Source organism: Cricetulus griseus, chromosome 2 (assembly GCF_003668045.3).
Source record: "Cricetulus griseus strain 17A/GY chromosome 2, alternate assembly CriGri-PICRH-1.0, whole genome shotgun sequence".
Lineage (NCBI taxonomy): Eukaryota > Metazoa > Chordata > Mammalia > Rodentia > Cricetidae > Cricetulus > Cricetulus griseus.
The window spans coordinates 35,692,686-35,708,419 of record NC_048595.1 but is presented as its reverse complement, the minus strand read 5'-3'; the positions used below and the strand labels follow the sequence as shown (position 1 = coordinate 35,708,419).

General features: G+C 42.9%; 2 protein-coding genes across 4 annotated transcripts; one reads left to right on the top strand and one right to left on the bottom strand.

Moving 5' to 3' along the window:
• Window positions 1–633: 633 nt before the first annotated feature.
• Prdx1 (peroxiredoxin 1) lies at window positions 634–8,214 on the top strand. The gene is made up of 5 exons (NM_001246765.1): window positions 634–739; window positions 5,017–5,170; window positions 5,791–5,913; window positions 6,427–6,557; window positions 8,129–8,214. The coding sequence occupies exons 1-5, from the start codon at window positions 634–636 to the stop codon at window positions 8,212–8,214; spliced, it is 600 nt and encodes a 199-aa protein (NP_001233694.1).
• A 1,426-nt stretch (window positions 8,215–9,640) lies between these two features.
• Mmachc (metabolism of cobalamin associated C) lies at window positions 9,641–15,681 on the bottom strand. 3 transcript variants are annotated; one of them, XM_027402574.2, is made up of 4 exons: window positions 15,504–15,681; window positions 12,841–13,035; window positions 11,965–12,114; window positions 9,641–10,262 (listed from the first exon to the last, which is right to left on the bottom strand). In XM_027402574.2, exons 1-4 carry the CDS (start codon window positions 15,582–15,584, stop codon window positions 9,852–9,854), a joined length of 837 nt encoding a protein of 278 aa, XP_027258375.1. In that variant the 5' UTR covers window positions 15,585–15,681; the 3' UTR covers window positions 9,641–9,851. The 3 variants fall into 3 exon arrangements, with proteins under 3 accessions (XP_027258375.1, XP_027258374.1, XP_035295579.1); XM_027402573.2 differs by having other exon boundaries at window positions 11,965–12,117; window positions 15,504–15,668; XM_035439688.1 differs by having other exon boundaries at window positions 11,965–12,117; window positions 15,433–15,525.
• Window positions 15,682–15,734: the final 53 nt, after the last annotated feature.

The window sequence follows — 15,734 nt, the reverse complement described above, 5'->3', positions numbered from 1 at the left end:
TTTACATAGCCTCCCTGATCAAGAAACTTCTTGAGACAAGTTTTCTCAGTCTTGCCTGAGCTCAGTATCCTACCTCAGCATCCAGAGTGCCCGAATTAGCTCCATTGTTCTGACAGAAACATTTAAAAAAAAAAAAAAAAAAAAAAAAAAGCACGGTCTCTTTTAAGCTAGGTTGGCCTCAAACTAGTTTTGCAGAGAGAACTTCTGCTTAAACAACACCTAAAGTTTTGAAGCAATAAATGCCAATTTCCTGGCATTGTGTTGCTTGGATTCTTGTGTTTCCCCTTCTTTCCTGCTTCTGCCCAGTGCATATGTAAAATAAAATGCTGTTGCAAAAACTGGTTCAGAAAGAGCGGTAGAGCTGACATTAGACACAGTGTGGAGTTGTTTTTAAGTGAAAACAAAGACTGATATTCAGTCTTGTTTTACTTGAAGTTGGAGCATTTGGGTTGTGACCCTTGACTGCTAGCCTGTGCTTACTATTATAATATAAAACAATATATTAAAGGTCACTGGACAGTTAGTTCCTTGATTGAACTCCAGTTAAGTTCCTAGGTAAGTGAAAGCTGTTGCTTATTTAGAAAAACAGGCTTGTTTCAATTTTTTGTTGTTGCTTTTTCAGCTGATAGCAAGATGTCTTCAGGAAATGCAAAAATTGGGTATCCTGCCCCCAACTTCAAAGCCACAGCTGTTATGCCAGATGGACAATTCAGAGACATCTGCCTAAGTGAATACAGAGGTAAGAATTAATTACATTGGGCAACATGTTTCCATGTTGAAGTGAAGTCATGGTTAGAACAGTGATTACAAGGGAAGTTATCCTAGGTATAAACCTCTTACATTTACCTGATTACCTTGTTAGCAGTACTTATGTTCTCAGTAAGAATCTTTTTTTATGTATATTTTAATTTTTATGTGCATTGATGTAAAGGTGTGAGATCCTCAGGAACTGGAGTTACAGACAGTTGTAGGCTGCCATGTGGGTGCTGGGAATTGAACCCCGGTCCTCTGGAAGAGCAGCCTCCAGAAAGATTGTGTCTTGAATTTCGGGGGATTGAATTCAGGACTTCAGCCCTCTACCACTGAATTCTATTTCCCACCCTTGTCACTTTATTTTGGTTATTTTTCTTTTTGTTCCTTTGGGTTTTTTTTTTTTTTTTTTTTTTTTGAGACAAGGTCTCTACATAGTTCTAGATGTCCTAGTGCTCACTCTGTAGACCAGGCTGGCCTCAAACTCAGAGATCCGCCTGCCTCTGCTTCCTGTGTTCTGGAATTAAAGGTGGGTGCAACCACTGCCCGGCCAGTTCTTTCTTTTTTGTTTGGTTGTTTGAGACATGGTCTCACTATCCCCTGGCTGACCTGTACCTTGATACTTAGACAAGGATGGTATCAAAATCCTAGGGATCTGCCTGCCTCTGCTTCCAATAAAAGTGTCTGCCATTACCGGGTGTTGGTGGTGCACTCCTTTGATCACAGCACAGATCTCTGAGTTCAAGGCCAGCCTGGTCTACAGAGCAAGTGCCAGGATAGGCTCCAAAGCTACACAGAGAAACCCTGTCTTGAAAAACAAAAACAAAGAAGTGTCTGCCATCAATGCTTGGCCTTCTCCCCTTCCTCTTTTATTTATTTATTTTTGAAGGTTTATTTAGTTGTTATTATGTATATAGTATTCTGCCTGCATGTATGCCTGCAGGCCAGAAGAGGGCACCAGATCTTATTACAGATGGTAGTGAGCCACCATGTGGTTGCTGAGAATTGGACTCAAGACCTTTGAAAGAGCAGGCAGTGCTCTTTATTTATTTATCATGTATACAACATTCTGCTTCCATGTATATCTGCACACCAGATGAGGACACCAGATCTCATAATGGATGGTTGTGAGCCACCATGTGGTTGCTGGGAATTGAACTCAGGGCCTCTGGAAGAGCAGTCAGTGCTTTTAACCTCTGAGTCATCTCTCCATCCCCTGAGCTGTCTTTAGAGTTCCCTTCATCTCTTGTTTTAAGAAAACTTACATACATTTAGTCTTACAAATCAAGTCTTTGGAGCTGTTTGCTTCTGCTCACAGGGACGACTTGATCCCTGCAATTACATTTCATGTTGTAGTGATGCATCAAGTAGGTCTCTGGATTTTAGGTCAGCCAAAGCTGTATAGTGAGACCCCATCTCAAAAATAAAAAAGCAAAGTATAAATCAACCACCTTAATTAGTTTTTAAAGGTATATATGTATTTATGTGTGTGAATGTTTTGCCTGTGTGTATATATGTATACTGCTTGTGTGCATGGGTGTTAGAACTCCTGGAACTGTAGTTACAGATGGTTGTGAGCTGCTATGTGGCTGCTTGGATCCCAACCACAGTCCTTTGCAAAAACAGCACAAATATCTGTAACTGCTGAGCTGTCTCTCTAGTCCTCATTCTTCCTTTCCTGCCTTTCAGTCTCAGTAGTTAGGTCTTTTGGGACCACTGAGAACATAGATTGCTTAGGTGCAAGCCTCCAACTCTGGTGTTAAATGTACCCTTCTTAGTGGTAGGTGAGTTTCTGGAGATAGCTTTTGGGTAAAATATTCGGTTAAATTACTTGACAACACTTTGTTGTTGGGATGAGAACAGACAGTATTTGTCCTATGGAGAAGATCTCCGCAAACAGTTTAAAATGCACCTCTAGGGAGGTGACCCTGGCACATGGTCTAGGGAGTAGTTGCTCTCTGCCCTGTAGGGCTTGGTCTACTGAGGCTTCAAAGTGCTTGTTAAGCAAAGCCACAGAGATTGCTTAGTTGAGTCCAAAGGACTGCTTGTTTTGACTTTCAGACATAGTTGCTACCTGAAAATAAGTGGATGCTTGGAAATGTTCCAGTGGTTCAGCCATTTGGTATGGTGAGAGGCTTCATGACCCATTTGAAGATTTACTTTAGTGATAATCGGAGTTACCAAAGTAAAATTGCAGCTAGAAGTCCTGTTACCTACCAGTACTCTGACTGGGTACTTGCTTGTGGTTGTGAAATTTTTCTAATCCTGTCCTGTTTGGCTTGTTAGGAACACATTTGTTGTGATTCATGAAATTACACATTGCCTGTGAAGGCTAGGAAACATGTTCATCAGGTAAAAGTGCTTGCTGCACAAGCCTGAAGACTCAAATTCATTTTAATCCATGTAACCTACATTTAAAACAAAAAATAGGATTCATTGGTTTGGATCCCGCACCCCCCCCCCCCCCCCCAGGGTTCTCTGTAGCTTTGGAGGCTTTCCTGAAACTCAGTAGACCAAGCTGGCTTCCAATTCCCAGAGATCAGCCTGCCTCTGCTTCCTGAATGCTGGGAGTAAAGGCGTGTGTCACCACTGCCCTGCTTTATTGGTTGGATCCTTTTTTTGTTTTTTTGAGACAGGGTGTCTCTGAGGCTTTGGAGGATATCCTGGAACTAGCTCTTTGTAGACCAGACTGGTCTGGAACTCACAAAGATCCTCCTGCCTCTGCCTCCCAAGTGCAGGGACTAAAGGCATGCGCCACCACCATCTGGCCATTGGTTGGATTCTATAATCCCACTAGTCCTATTCAAGATAGATGGAGCCAATTAGACTGTAGTGCCACATTTTAACAGAAACAAGAAACCCTGCCCATAACAAGATGGAAAGGGAGAATATTACCCATGAGATTGCCTAATTATCCTTTCATTGTTTTGTAAAGGATTTGATTTTCTTTGTTGTTGTTTTTCATTATTGTTTATTTTTTTGCGTGTAAGTGTTTTATCTGCATATTTGTCTGTATCATACATGTATGTCTGGTGCTGGAGGAGGCAGAGAATTAACAGGCAGTTGTGAGCCATCATGTGAATGCTGGGAATTAAATCTGGGACCTCTGAGAACAGCCAGCTGATAGATGACCTCAAACTCCTGATTCTCCTATCCCTACCACCGAAGTCTTAGGATAATGGCCTTGAATTCCCACCCGGAACTTTTCTTGTTGCTGGTTTTGTTTCAGTTTTTTGTTTGTTTGGTTTTGAGGCATTTCTCTGTGTAGCCCTGGCTATCCTGGAACTTGCTCTGTAGACCAGGGTAGATTGAATTCACAGAGATCCACCTGCCTCTGACTCCTGAGTGCTAGGGTTAAAGGTATTTGACAATCACCACCAGGCAGTTTTTGTTTTTGTTTTTGTTTTGTTTTGTTTTTTTAACGTAGGATCTCTTGTAGTTCATGTTAGCTTGGAAGTTATTAAATAGCCTAGGCTTGTCTTGAACTTGTGGTTTTCCTGCGTTTGTCTCATGAAAGTAGGATTACAGGCAGAATTAGCTACCACACCCAGTGTTTTTGTGTGTTTTGGGGTAGGTGGTTGTTTTTTGAAGGGTGTCTCACTATGCAACTTGGAGCTAGCCTGGAGTTCACTATGTAGCTCCTGCTGGTCTCCAACTCTCAGTCTTCCTAACACTGCAGCCCACCCTGACTTCTTTTTTGGGTTCATCATTTTACAGTAGAGGAGAAAAATCCATCCATTTTGACTTTGCTTTCTGTATCTATCACCATATGTGATTTTCTAGGTACTGTTTGTAAGCACTGGTGTTGGATCATTTATGAATTGCATTCTTGCTGCTTTCCCCCCACCGCCCACCCACAGTGTAGTGTGGTGGTGGTGGTGGTGGTGGTGGTGGTGAATGCCCTTAATCCTAGCACTTGGGAGACAGAGGCAGGTGGATCTCTTGAGTTCGAGGCCAGCTTGGTCTATAGAGCAAGTTCCAGGACAGGCTCTAGCTCCAAAGCTATACAGAGAAACTCTGTCTCAGAAAAGTCTTCCACAGCAAAATGTCTTTGCAAAGGAATCTCCTGGAAATTTCTTGTTTTCATTAAGAGTGTCTCTAACCCTGGCTCACTTGGTTCTTACTGTGTATGTAGTCCAGCTGGCCTCAAGCTCAAAACAGTCCTTCTGTCTTGAGTGCTGGGATCACAGGCATGTATCAGCACCCCCTCCATCAAAAACTTTTGTTTCAAAGCTAATCTCTTGATTATTTGTTTTTCTTTCCTAGGGAAATATGTCGTATTCTTCTTTTACCCTCTTGATTTTACTTTTGTGTGCCCCACTGAGATCATTGCTTTCAGTGATAGGGCAGAAGAATTTAAGAAACTCAACTGCCAAGTGATTGGAGCTTCTGTGGATTCTCACTTTTGTCATCTGGCATGGTAAAGTTTTTGGTCCATTTGGAATATGGAGTTCTTTTGGTGTTTTTGTTTTTGAGTCAGGGTTAATATGTAACTCGGCTGGCTTTCTTTCACTTTGTAGTATCTCCAGCCTTAGCCTCATGAGTAGGTGAGAAACAGGTGTATACCACAATACCTGGCAGTATGTTGTGGATTTATTGAACAAATTTAGAGGTTTGGCAGTGACTTAAGTATTGGCTTCTGGACTCCAACTTCCTTTTACTACCTAGCAGCAGAGGCAAAGCAGCTTGAATTGTTGTCTGGTATGTACTGGTGATTACTCTATAAAGTGTTGTCAAGCCATCTAGTTTACTGATGGGAAATTTTTGGGGAAAGAGTAGCCAAAATGTGAGTGATAGGTTCAGTTAATATTCTTTATTCACAAAGGTTTGAATGGATTCTTTTTAGATTTATTTATTTTTATGTGCATTGGTGTTTGGCTTGCATGTATGTATGTGTGAGGGAACTAGAATGACAGATAGTTGTGAGCTGCCATATGGGTGCTGGGAAATGAACCTGAGTCCTCTGGAAGAACAACCAGTATTCTTAATGGCTGAGCCAGGCCCTGAAAGAATGGATTCTAATAGTGGCTTTTGCTGCAGGATTAATACACCCAAGAAACAAGGAGGATTGGGACCCATGAACATTCCTTTGGTATCAGATCCCAAGCGCACCATTGCTCAAGATTATGGAGTCTTAAAGGCTGATGAAGGTATCTCTTTCAGGTATGTACTTTAAAAGTGTGGGAGGTAGCAGTTACTATGAGAATGGTCTAGTTCGCTAATAGTCATTTACTTGGAAAAGTCAACATACAATCTGAGGAGCATCCTTCCTCATGTCATTTTCATTGTGTATATGTGTCCTGTGGATGTCAGAAGACAACCTGGAGTGTTGTTCCTAAGACACTGTCCACTGTTTTTTAGAGATAGTGTCTCATTGGCTACAGACTTGCCAGGTAGGCTGGACTGGCTGGCAAGTGAGTTCCAATGAATTGCCTGTTGGGATTGCATGCTTAATTTTAAATTTATATTTATTATATATGTTTGAAAACTGAGGGTTTTCTGCATGCTAGGCAAGTACGCTACCACCTGAGCTGCATCTATTTCTCATTGCATTGTTCAATATAGTGGTCTCTTATAACTTACAGAGTTGTAAGTCCTATATTTCCTTAGGACTTCCAACAGTGCAAAATTTTGAAATGTAATGCTTTTCTCAATCTGCCAATCTCTTCTACCCAGGGGCCTCTTTATTATCGATGATAAAGGTATCCTTCGACAGATCACTATAAATGATCTTCCTGTTGGAAGATCTGTGGATGAGATTCTGAGACTAGTCCAGGCCTTCCAGTTCACTGACAAACATGGTGAAGGTAAGTCATCTGCCTGGTAATGAGACATTGGTATGGTAGGGTGCAAAGGCTATTAGGTAACAGGGTAATTGTGTATATGCAAGAAATGGAAGTCTGTGGGTCAGAGTGGTCTGTGGGGGTGGGGTAATAAACCTGGAGAAGAAAACAAAGGCTTTTTGTTCAGACTTCATAATCTTCACTTCTCCTGGTAATTTGGAATCACTGACTGCAGGTTTTGAGGAGGATCTCACTGTTAATCCAAGCACCCAGGTAGCAGAGACCAATGGATCTCTGAAATTTGGTACCAGCCTGGTGGACATAGTAAGTTACAAGTCAGCCAGTGCTACATAATAAACCCTGTCTCTTGGGGGGGGAGGGGAGCAGACAGGGACAGGGGGATCTCTGAGTTCCAGGCCAGCCTGGTCTATAGAGTGCTAGGACAGGCTGCAAAGCAATACAGAGAAACCCTGTCTCAAAAAAAAAGGAAAAAAAAAAAAGGTAGGGTAAAGTTAAAGTTATAGAATCAAAGGTATTAAAGGCATATGACACTACTGCCTAGTATCACAATATTTGAGGAAGGTGACTGGACAATGGCTCAGTAATTAGGAACACATGCAGCTCTTGTGAAAAACTGAATTTAGTGCTCCGAATTCAAATCAAATTGCTTTTATGAATGCCTGTAATTTGGGCTCCAGAGGATCTGACATCCTCTTATAGTCTCTGGGTACTCATATATACACAGAGACACAATGAAGAATAAGTGCTGGAGAAATGGCTCGGGATTTGGAACACTAACTGCTTTTCCAGAGGGCTATGGTTTGATTACCAGAACCCACAGGGTGGCTCACAACTATCTTGTAACTCCAATTCAAGGGAACCTGATACCCTCTTCTGGCCTTCTTGGACATTGTGGTGCACAGATAAAATACTCATAAAATAAAAATGAAAGAAAAGTTAAAACACAAACTAAATCTTACAGTGGGGGGAATAGGGGTGGGAGAAACATCCATACACATAAAAAGAAAGCTTAATTTTTGTAAAGTCTAAACATGATTTAGTATGCTTCCTTTTTTTGAGATAGTATCTTCCTATGTAATCAATGCTAGCCTATAACTATGTAGCCCAGACTGTCTTCAGACTCCTACAGATCTTCCTCCTCAGCATCCCAAGTGCTAGGAATACAGTTATGAGCCACCATTCCTGCCTGTTGAACTGAGGTCTTCTGAAAGAGCAGTCAGTACTCTTTCACTGTTGAGCCATTTTTCCAGCCCCTCCTATTGTTTAAATTTGTGTGTGTGTGTATGCATGCCATGAAGCACCAGTGGAGGTCAGAGGACAGCTGTAGTGTCAGTTCTTTTCCTTCCATTTAGGGCTCTGATCATCATGAAATTTAGCTTGTCAGAACTGGGCTGGAGTAAAGGCATGTACCACTGAAAATTTGTGATCTAGACTGGCCTTGAACTCAATCCTCCTTCACCACATCCTGCCAGCATGTACCACCACAAGGAGACAGCCCTTTGTTCATTGAGGCGGTAGGAGTGAGATGCTCCCTACTGAGCAGGTTAATGAATAATGATACCTTTTTCTTGCAGTGTGCCCAGCTGGCTGGAAACCTGGCAGTGATACCATCAAGCCTGATGTCCAAAAGAGCAAAGAATATTTCTCTAAGCAGAAGTGAGCACTGGGGCCATTTTTCTGCCAGGCTGCACCAGAAGAAAATCTCTTACACTCTTTGTGCTAATACACAAAACAAAATGTGTGATCCAAAACATGCCTTTCCTACAGTGCTGGGGTGGTTAGCCTTTCTTCCACTATCAGGAATGGTCTGAGCTGTGTTGTAGGTAGACTGTCTGACATATCTGTTCTTTTTTTTTTTTTTTTTAGTGTCTATTAAACTTGAATTCTGAGAACTTGGTGATTCATTTTAAGGCAATATTAGATTTTAAAGAGGAATTTATTTTTTTATGTGGCGATTTATGTGTGTGTGTTTATGGAAACCAAAAAATAAGGGTGTTGCTCAGGTGAGACTTGAAAAATCAGGATGGGGGCAAGGGGTAGGCTTCTATCTCTTTGGAGAGAACAGGCAAAGTAGTGGCTTTGGATAGGATTATATTCAACTTCTTGCATTCTGGCTATGATTAGAGGATACTCCTTTTTGACCCTTACTGTTAAGTCAGCAAGAAATTTCTCCTGGATTCTTGGTGAGAGCAGACAAAACAATCCTGTACCATGGCCTTCCAGCATTCCAGAATCAAACTAGATGTATTTGATAAGAAAAGTGTAAGATTCTTTAAGCCTTCAGTAATAACTACTTACTATTTGACAGTGTCAAAATAGTTTATTTAAATAATTGGCATAGCCCTACATGATGGGTACCATTTAAAGGGTGCATAACCCTAGGATCCACTGAATGAATCATCGGTTCTCAGCCTGTGGGGGTCAAGACCCCTTTGGGGGGGGGGTCGAAGGGAAAATTCACAGGGGTTGCCTAAAACTATAGGAAAACATTTACGTTGTGATTCATAACTAACAATTTTATGATTGGAGGTTACCACAACATGAGGAACTGTATGAAAGCATCACAGCATTAGGAATATTGAGAACCACAACTCTTAAATAGTATCTTTACTACACAAAAATAGTAATGGTATGAGTCCCATATTTGAAGCAGCTGATTTTGAGTCTGCCTTGGCATGTGAATTGTCTTGACCAATGTAAACTGAGTCTTGACTCTCTTTGAAGAGCTATCATCAGGAAATATTCTTAAAAATCTGCTTTTTTCACTGGGTGGTGGTGGTACCCTTCTCAATCCCAGCACTTGGGAGGCAAAGGCTGAGTTGGAGGACAGCTTGGTCTACAGAGTGAATTCCAGGACAGCCAGGGGTGCACAGAGAAACCTTGTCTTGAAAAACAAAGTCAGGCAGCAGAGCACGAAGCTGGCTTAGCCCCAGTGCTTAGCCCCATGCCTTTGATCCCAGCATTCGGGCAGAGAGTATTTTTGTGAGTCTGAGGCTAGCCAAGCTACAGAGAAACCCTATCTGGAAAAACAGCAAAAGCAAACAAAGTGCTTTGCTTTTTTTTTTTTTTTTTGGTTTTTTGAGACGGTTTCTTAGTGTAGCTTTGGAGCCTATCCTGGCACTCTGTAGATCAGGCTGGCCTCAAACTCAGAGATCCGCCTGCCTCTGCCTCCCCAGTGATGGGATTAAAGGTGAGCACCACCACCAACTGGCTAAAAGTGCTTTTTCAAAACCCAAATTCTACCCAAAATAAATCTACCATAAGTGGGAATCCCACAAGAGCCTGGGGATACAGGTATCAAGGGCCTGGGGATACAGGTGGTGAGACACTGGGGCTAAGCCAGCTTCGTGCTCTGCTGGAATCCTGAGGCTTGGTAAGCATGGAACTGGGATGCTCAGATGTAGTGCTAAGGTGTTCTGAGGGCTGGGATAAGCCTAATAAGGCCAAACGTTGGGCAGGTGGGGTGGAAAAGTACATCTTCTGTTCTTCGGAGTACCGCTCTTCAGGAGTCACAGCATCCCGATAAGTCCAGTCACGCCAATGGAAATTGAAGCCTTCAAGCAGAGCGATGCGGCCAGCTCTTGTAGGCACACAGTCAGGGGGCTTTCTGAGTGGCAAATCTGGCACTTCCGTTCCTGGCAGCAACATTACCCCTCGGATAGCAAACCAGCCTCCAAACCGGGGGTGGATGCACACACCTGCTATGTGCTGGGGAGAGGGCAAAGAAAATCAAGTTACAAAGGTCATTTTGACACTAGGTCCAAAGCTTTTTTTTTTCCCCCTCCAATTTATGAGTATGAGTGGTTACCCTTCATGCAAACTACCTACAGAGGCAAGTTACAGATGGTTGTGAGCAGCCAAGTGGGTGCTGGGGATTGAAAACATCTGCAAGAGCAACAAATGGCCCTGGCCTTTGAGCCCCGGTTTTTGCTCATATTTCCTACTCTGTGCACACAGATTCCATGCAGAAGCCTCTTTCCCTCTTCTTTTGGTGTGGTTTTTCAAGATAGGGTTTTTCTTTGCAGCCCTGGCTGTACTGCAACTCTGTAGACCAGGTTGGCCTTGAGCTCACAGACCTGTCTGCCTCCCTATTGCTGGGATTAATGGCATGTGCCACCACAGCCTGCTCGTTCCCCGATTTTTTTTTTTAATTTTTTATATTTTAAAATTTTTCTTTTCATTTTTTTGTTTGTTTTTCGTCGTCTACCCCCCCCCCCCTTGATTTTTAAGAAATCTATTGTGTGTATGTGAATGTTCCTATAGGGATCAGAAGACAATTTCAAGAATTTGGTTCTGTCTCACCTTTACACGGGTTCCAGGTTGGTATGTTTGTGTGGTACACAGTGCCTTTACCTCCATCTCAATGTCCCTGTCCTCTTCTTGACCACCTATTCATAGAATCATTCTAAAGAATAAGGAAGGGATCACCTGAGCATTGACCTCAGGCAGCTTCCCAGTTTCAGTATTGGTCTCCTGATCACTACTCTGCCTTTAGGTTTTCCTGAGACAGCCATGTGACACAAAGTTTTAAGAACAGAGCAGGCAAGCCTGGTAGTGGTTTATAACCCAGAACTTGGGAAACAGGCAAGTATGTCTCTGAGTTCAAGGCCAGCCTGGTGTACAGAGTGAGTTCCAGGACGGACAATGTTACACAGAGAAACCCTGTCTCAAAACCAAAAACAAACAGACCAGATCAGGCCAGGTTTGGTTACACAAGCATTTAATCCCAGTACTCGGGGCAGAGGCAGGTACTATATGCGTTTACAGCCAATCCTAGTCTACACAGTGAGTCCTAAAACAGCCAGAGATGTAGAGAGACTTGTCTCAAAAACAAAAAAACAGACCAGGAAGTTGGTGAGCCGATTCAGTGAGTGAAGGTGTTTGCAGCCAAGTGTGACAACCTTAGTTCATCCTCAAGGACTCACATGGTGGAGGAGAGAACTGACTCCTGCAATTGTCCTCTCACCTGACCTCCGTAAGCATCTGCACACACAGTACATACTTTTTTTTTTGGCAGGGGGATGGGGGGTTTAGAGATGGAGTTTCTCTGTTAACAGCTCTGGCTATCCTGTAACTTTGTAGACCAGGAATTCACAGAGATCCACCTGCCTCTGCCTCCTAAGTGCTTGGATTAAAGGCATGCACCACCACCGCCTGGCTCGTAAATACTTTTGAAACATTAAAAAGCACCAGGTATTTTGAACTGTTAGTCCTCAGATAAACAGAAAGAAGGTTAAGGGGCCAGAAAGCAGGTGGCCTATTTGTCAGGACCATAGACACTTTGTTCTGGGTTACGTATCAGCTTCATCAAAGGAAGGTGAAGGAATGTGGGACCTCATAGGGATACTTGGAGAAGTCTTTACTGTTTTTTTCTCAGTCCCCACTTGTTCATTCACATGTATTCACTAACCTGGGTCCCCCATGGGTCAGCATAGACATCTTGTCGTTGATAGTAGTAAGCAGCACCTGCCACATGGGCTGCAGTCTGGGCTAGAATCTTAGGGCGCCTGTTGGGGTGGACCTCATAGTCAGCAATGACTTCCATTCGCAGTTCTGGAAACTTCTGGGACAGAATAAGGAGCTCCTGTTAGCATGATGGGAGTCATGCATGACTTTGTTCTACGAAGGCCTAAGTTGTATATTAACATGGTCCTGTTCTTATAAGCTCACGGTTTGGTTTTTGAGACAGGGCCAGAATGACCTTGAACTTGCTATATATAGCCAAAGATAATCTTGAATTCCTAATCCTCCTGCCTCTACCTCCCTCTGCTGGAATTCTCCATTTAAAGCTCTGTTTGAAGGGAAAACATAACTTTATCCCAAGAAGCTGCTAAGTGAAGGAAAGGCCTGTGCTTGAAGGGAAATGCAAAAGATTTTGCTCAAAAGCCTCCCTTATTGTGCCTTGAATTGCACAGTTCTGGGGTGGGAAGATCCTAGAATTTATATGTACAAATTTATGTGCATATAAATGAGTACAGGCTAGGAAATACTGTTCTGTCTTCAAAACGCTCCAAAGACAGCATAGAGCCTGTAAGCCCAGAGCAAAGGACTGAACAATGCCTAAAAGATATAGGATTTACTCATATTACAACTGGAGATTAAGACTAGTCTGAGGTTCATATAGCTGCCCATCATTGTAGTCACCCTATGAAACTGATTTCAGATGGGGAGTGTGATAAGGGAAAGGGTAAAACCTGGTTCCTACCCCTAAGTCTAGACCCTACACTGAGCCTGATCAATAGGAAGAAAATGTAGGTTTGGGAGTTGAAGGAAAGTTGAGCCTTACCTCCACAACACTTCTCAAGTGGTAGGATACGCACTGATCCACGGGGTCTCTCAGTGGTTGGAGATGGTAGCTCTTCAAGAAGGGTTTGAGGGCTTTGTCAAACATAGCAGGTGTGCTGAGTACCAGGAAGGCCAGGGTAGGTCCTGGGAAGGGCAAGTGGAAAGCTGGAGGCAGGAGTTCATTGTACCATGCCACCTGGAACACAGAAAGTTCAGGTCTGGTTAGCAGCTTGGGCCTGAACTGGGCCCATACCTTGGCTTTGTATTAAAGGCCTCATACATTTTGCACCCATCTCTATTTCATTCATTCACAGAACTTTCACTGATGCTCTGTAATATATGCATATTAACCTTGTATGGGCAATCTATCTGCAATTGACAGGGGTTTAGGATTGGAGTTTATAAACAAACCACAAACAGAAAGTGACACTTATGACCAGTCCTGTGGCAGGACCAAGTAAGTATCCTCTGACATTAGAAAAACACTGAAATCGGGGCTGGAGAGATGGCTCAGAGGTTAAGAGCACTGACTGCTCTTCCAGAGATCCTGAGTTCAATTCCCAGCAACCACATGGTGGCTCACAACCATCCGTTATGAGATCTGGTGCCTTCTTCTGGTGTGCAGATATACACGGAAGCAGAATGTTGTATACATAATAAATAAATAAAATCTTTAAAAAAATTTACTTGGTGCTAAAACCACACTTAAAAAAAAAGAAAAACACTGAAATCCAGTTTTGGGGGCTGGTAAGGAAACTGAAGGTTGATATGGGGGATAGAGAATCTGCTGTTTGTTTGTTTGTTTATTTATTTATTTGAGACAGGGTCTCACTATGTAGAAATGCACTCAGATCACTGGGCTGTGGTAGCATACACCTTTAATTCCAGCACTCAAGGGTGGGGGTTGGGGGCCCAGAGGCTGGTGGATCTCTGAGTTTGAGGTCTAGAGAGTGAGTTCCAGGACAGCTAGGACTACACAGAGAGATCTTGTCTTGAAAAACCAATAAAAATAAAAATAAAAATAAATGTTCTAATAGCATTTGAGAAAAGCAGACTATCTAGTCTGGTGGATGTGAAGGCTCTGAACTAAGGAGAAAAGGCTTGAGAGATTAGTAGGAGTGAGATTGTGCCTTGCCTTAAATACCAACTTAACTATGACTCCAATTTGGTGACAGTGAGGAGCCATTTAACTTAAAAGAGTAAAGTCACCTGATAGTTTAGAAAGATCTGGTTGCAGTATAGAGAATGGATTGGAGCCTAGATGGCAGCTTATAGTAATCCCAATGAAAGAAGTGTCCTGGGAATACAGGATAGGTTGTTAGGTTAAAAAACTATGAATTTGGGAGATTCAGGGGCTATTCATGGTGGCTGTTGGATGCAGGACTGGGAAGGTAACAGGATCTTATGATGACAGGCAGAGAGAGCTACAGCTAACTCTGTTCAGTACACTAATCCCCATTTCCTAGACTATACATACCATGCACACGCCTTTTCAGAGGATCTCATTATATAGTCCTGGCTGACTTGGAACTCCATATGTAGACCAGGTGGTATTAAAGCCTCTGCCTCCAGAGTGCTGGGATCAAAGTCTTCTGCCACCATGCCTGGCCCTCACATAGGCACTCTTGTTCTTCCCGATACCTGCCATCCATCACTGCCTCCAAATTCTTACTCTAGGACATACATAACCCTCCCTCGTTTCAATCAATCTTTTCATCAGTTCTTTGTTTACTTTTGTGCTTCTGAGATTAAACCCAGAGCCTTGCCAATGCTATCACTAAGTTTACAGCCTCAGCTCTCAAGTTTCATTGTTTTTCCTCACTGCTGAGGTTTGAACCTAAGACCTCAAGCATGGTGGTCAAGAGCTCTGTGGATACATCCTTCAGGGATTTAATTTCATTTTTTTTCCTCCAGCAAATGCTTTCAAACTAGACTTAACTTACTTCTCTATAGTACCTCATTCTAACTCTTACTGTGGGCAGCTCAATGGCATGGGTAGGAAATGGGAAGTCTCTTAAGATAGGTAAAAGGTCTCAAGATGATTTTAGTTTAGGTTTGTGTCCTAAGCATACATGTTCACTCAGTACTGTGGGAGGAAAGTGTGGGATAGGGCGGGATCGGGTGGGGTGAAGAGAGATGGTGGTTACAGAGACTTCTGTACCAGGCGAGCGAGAGGAATTTCTATGCTCAGTCCTGTATTGATAGCAAGCAACACCATGAATTAGCCTTCTGTTAGCTGACGGAACAAACTAGCCAATTGTGTCTTGTTCAACATCAGGAATACTCTTCTCTCTTCTTCTGACCTAATACACAGCCATGCCAACCTTCCAAAACTTTGACCTCTCTTAATTCCTTTGGAAGTGTCCGGTGATTCCAGACCAAGAGGGTTAAATTTCTACTGTAAATGACGAAGATGAAAGGTTAGAGATTGTGGGTTGTATCCAATTCATTTGTTTGACATCATAAAGAGGTAAAAGGACAAACATAGGGACTGTTTCTCTACCTTTTAAACAAAGCTCCATTTCACATTCACACCACGACCCGGACATTAGATGGCCCCGATAGGAGCTTGGGTTGGATAAAAAGGGCTCACCGGGCCTCACACTTTTGGCGCCGAGGCCAATCATACAGCTGGTCCTAGGGCCACAGGGAAGACAAACCAACCTGGAAGGGGTAAACCTCGAAGCCAAAAGGACACAAGCTGTCCTCAATCTTCAGCTTCAGTTCTGCGACATGCCGCTCCATAGCGCACGCTGACCGCTGAGCTTACTGGGAAATGGAGTCTCATAGTTAACTTAAGCTTGTAAGTTTCAACCCAGACTGGACTACATTTCCCAGGAAGTAAAGGAATAGTAACGGATTCCGTTGACTCTGCACGATGTATCTTGGTACATG

Bases quoted from the DNA above. Each gene is read 5' to 3' on its own strand.
- Prdx1 (NM_001246765.1), top strand. From the start codon at position 634: ATGTCTTCAGGAAATGCAAAAATTGGGTATCCTGCCCCCAACTTCAAA. The intron at 740-5,016 runs GTAAGAATTAAT...TTTCTTTCCTAG, and splicing joins CTGCCTAAGTGAATACAGAG to GGAAATATGTCGTATTCTTC. The intron at 5,914-6,426 runs GTATGTACTTTA...TCTTCTACCCAG, and splicing joins GATGAAGGTATCTCTTTCAG to GGGCCTCTTTATTATCGATG.
- Mmachc (XM_027402573.2), bottom strand. From the start codon at position 15,584: ATGGAGCGGCATGTCGCAGAACTGAAGCTGAAGATTGAGGACAGCTTG. The intron at 12,118-12,840 runs GTAAGGCTCAAC...ATTCTGTCCCAG, and splicing joins ACTTGAGAAGTGTTGTGGAG to AAGTTTCCAGAACTGCGAAT. The intron at 10,263-11,964 runs GTTAGTGAATAC...CCCTCTCCCCAG, and splicing joins CTGACCCATGGGGGACCCAG to CACATAGCAGGTGTGTGCAT.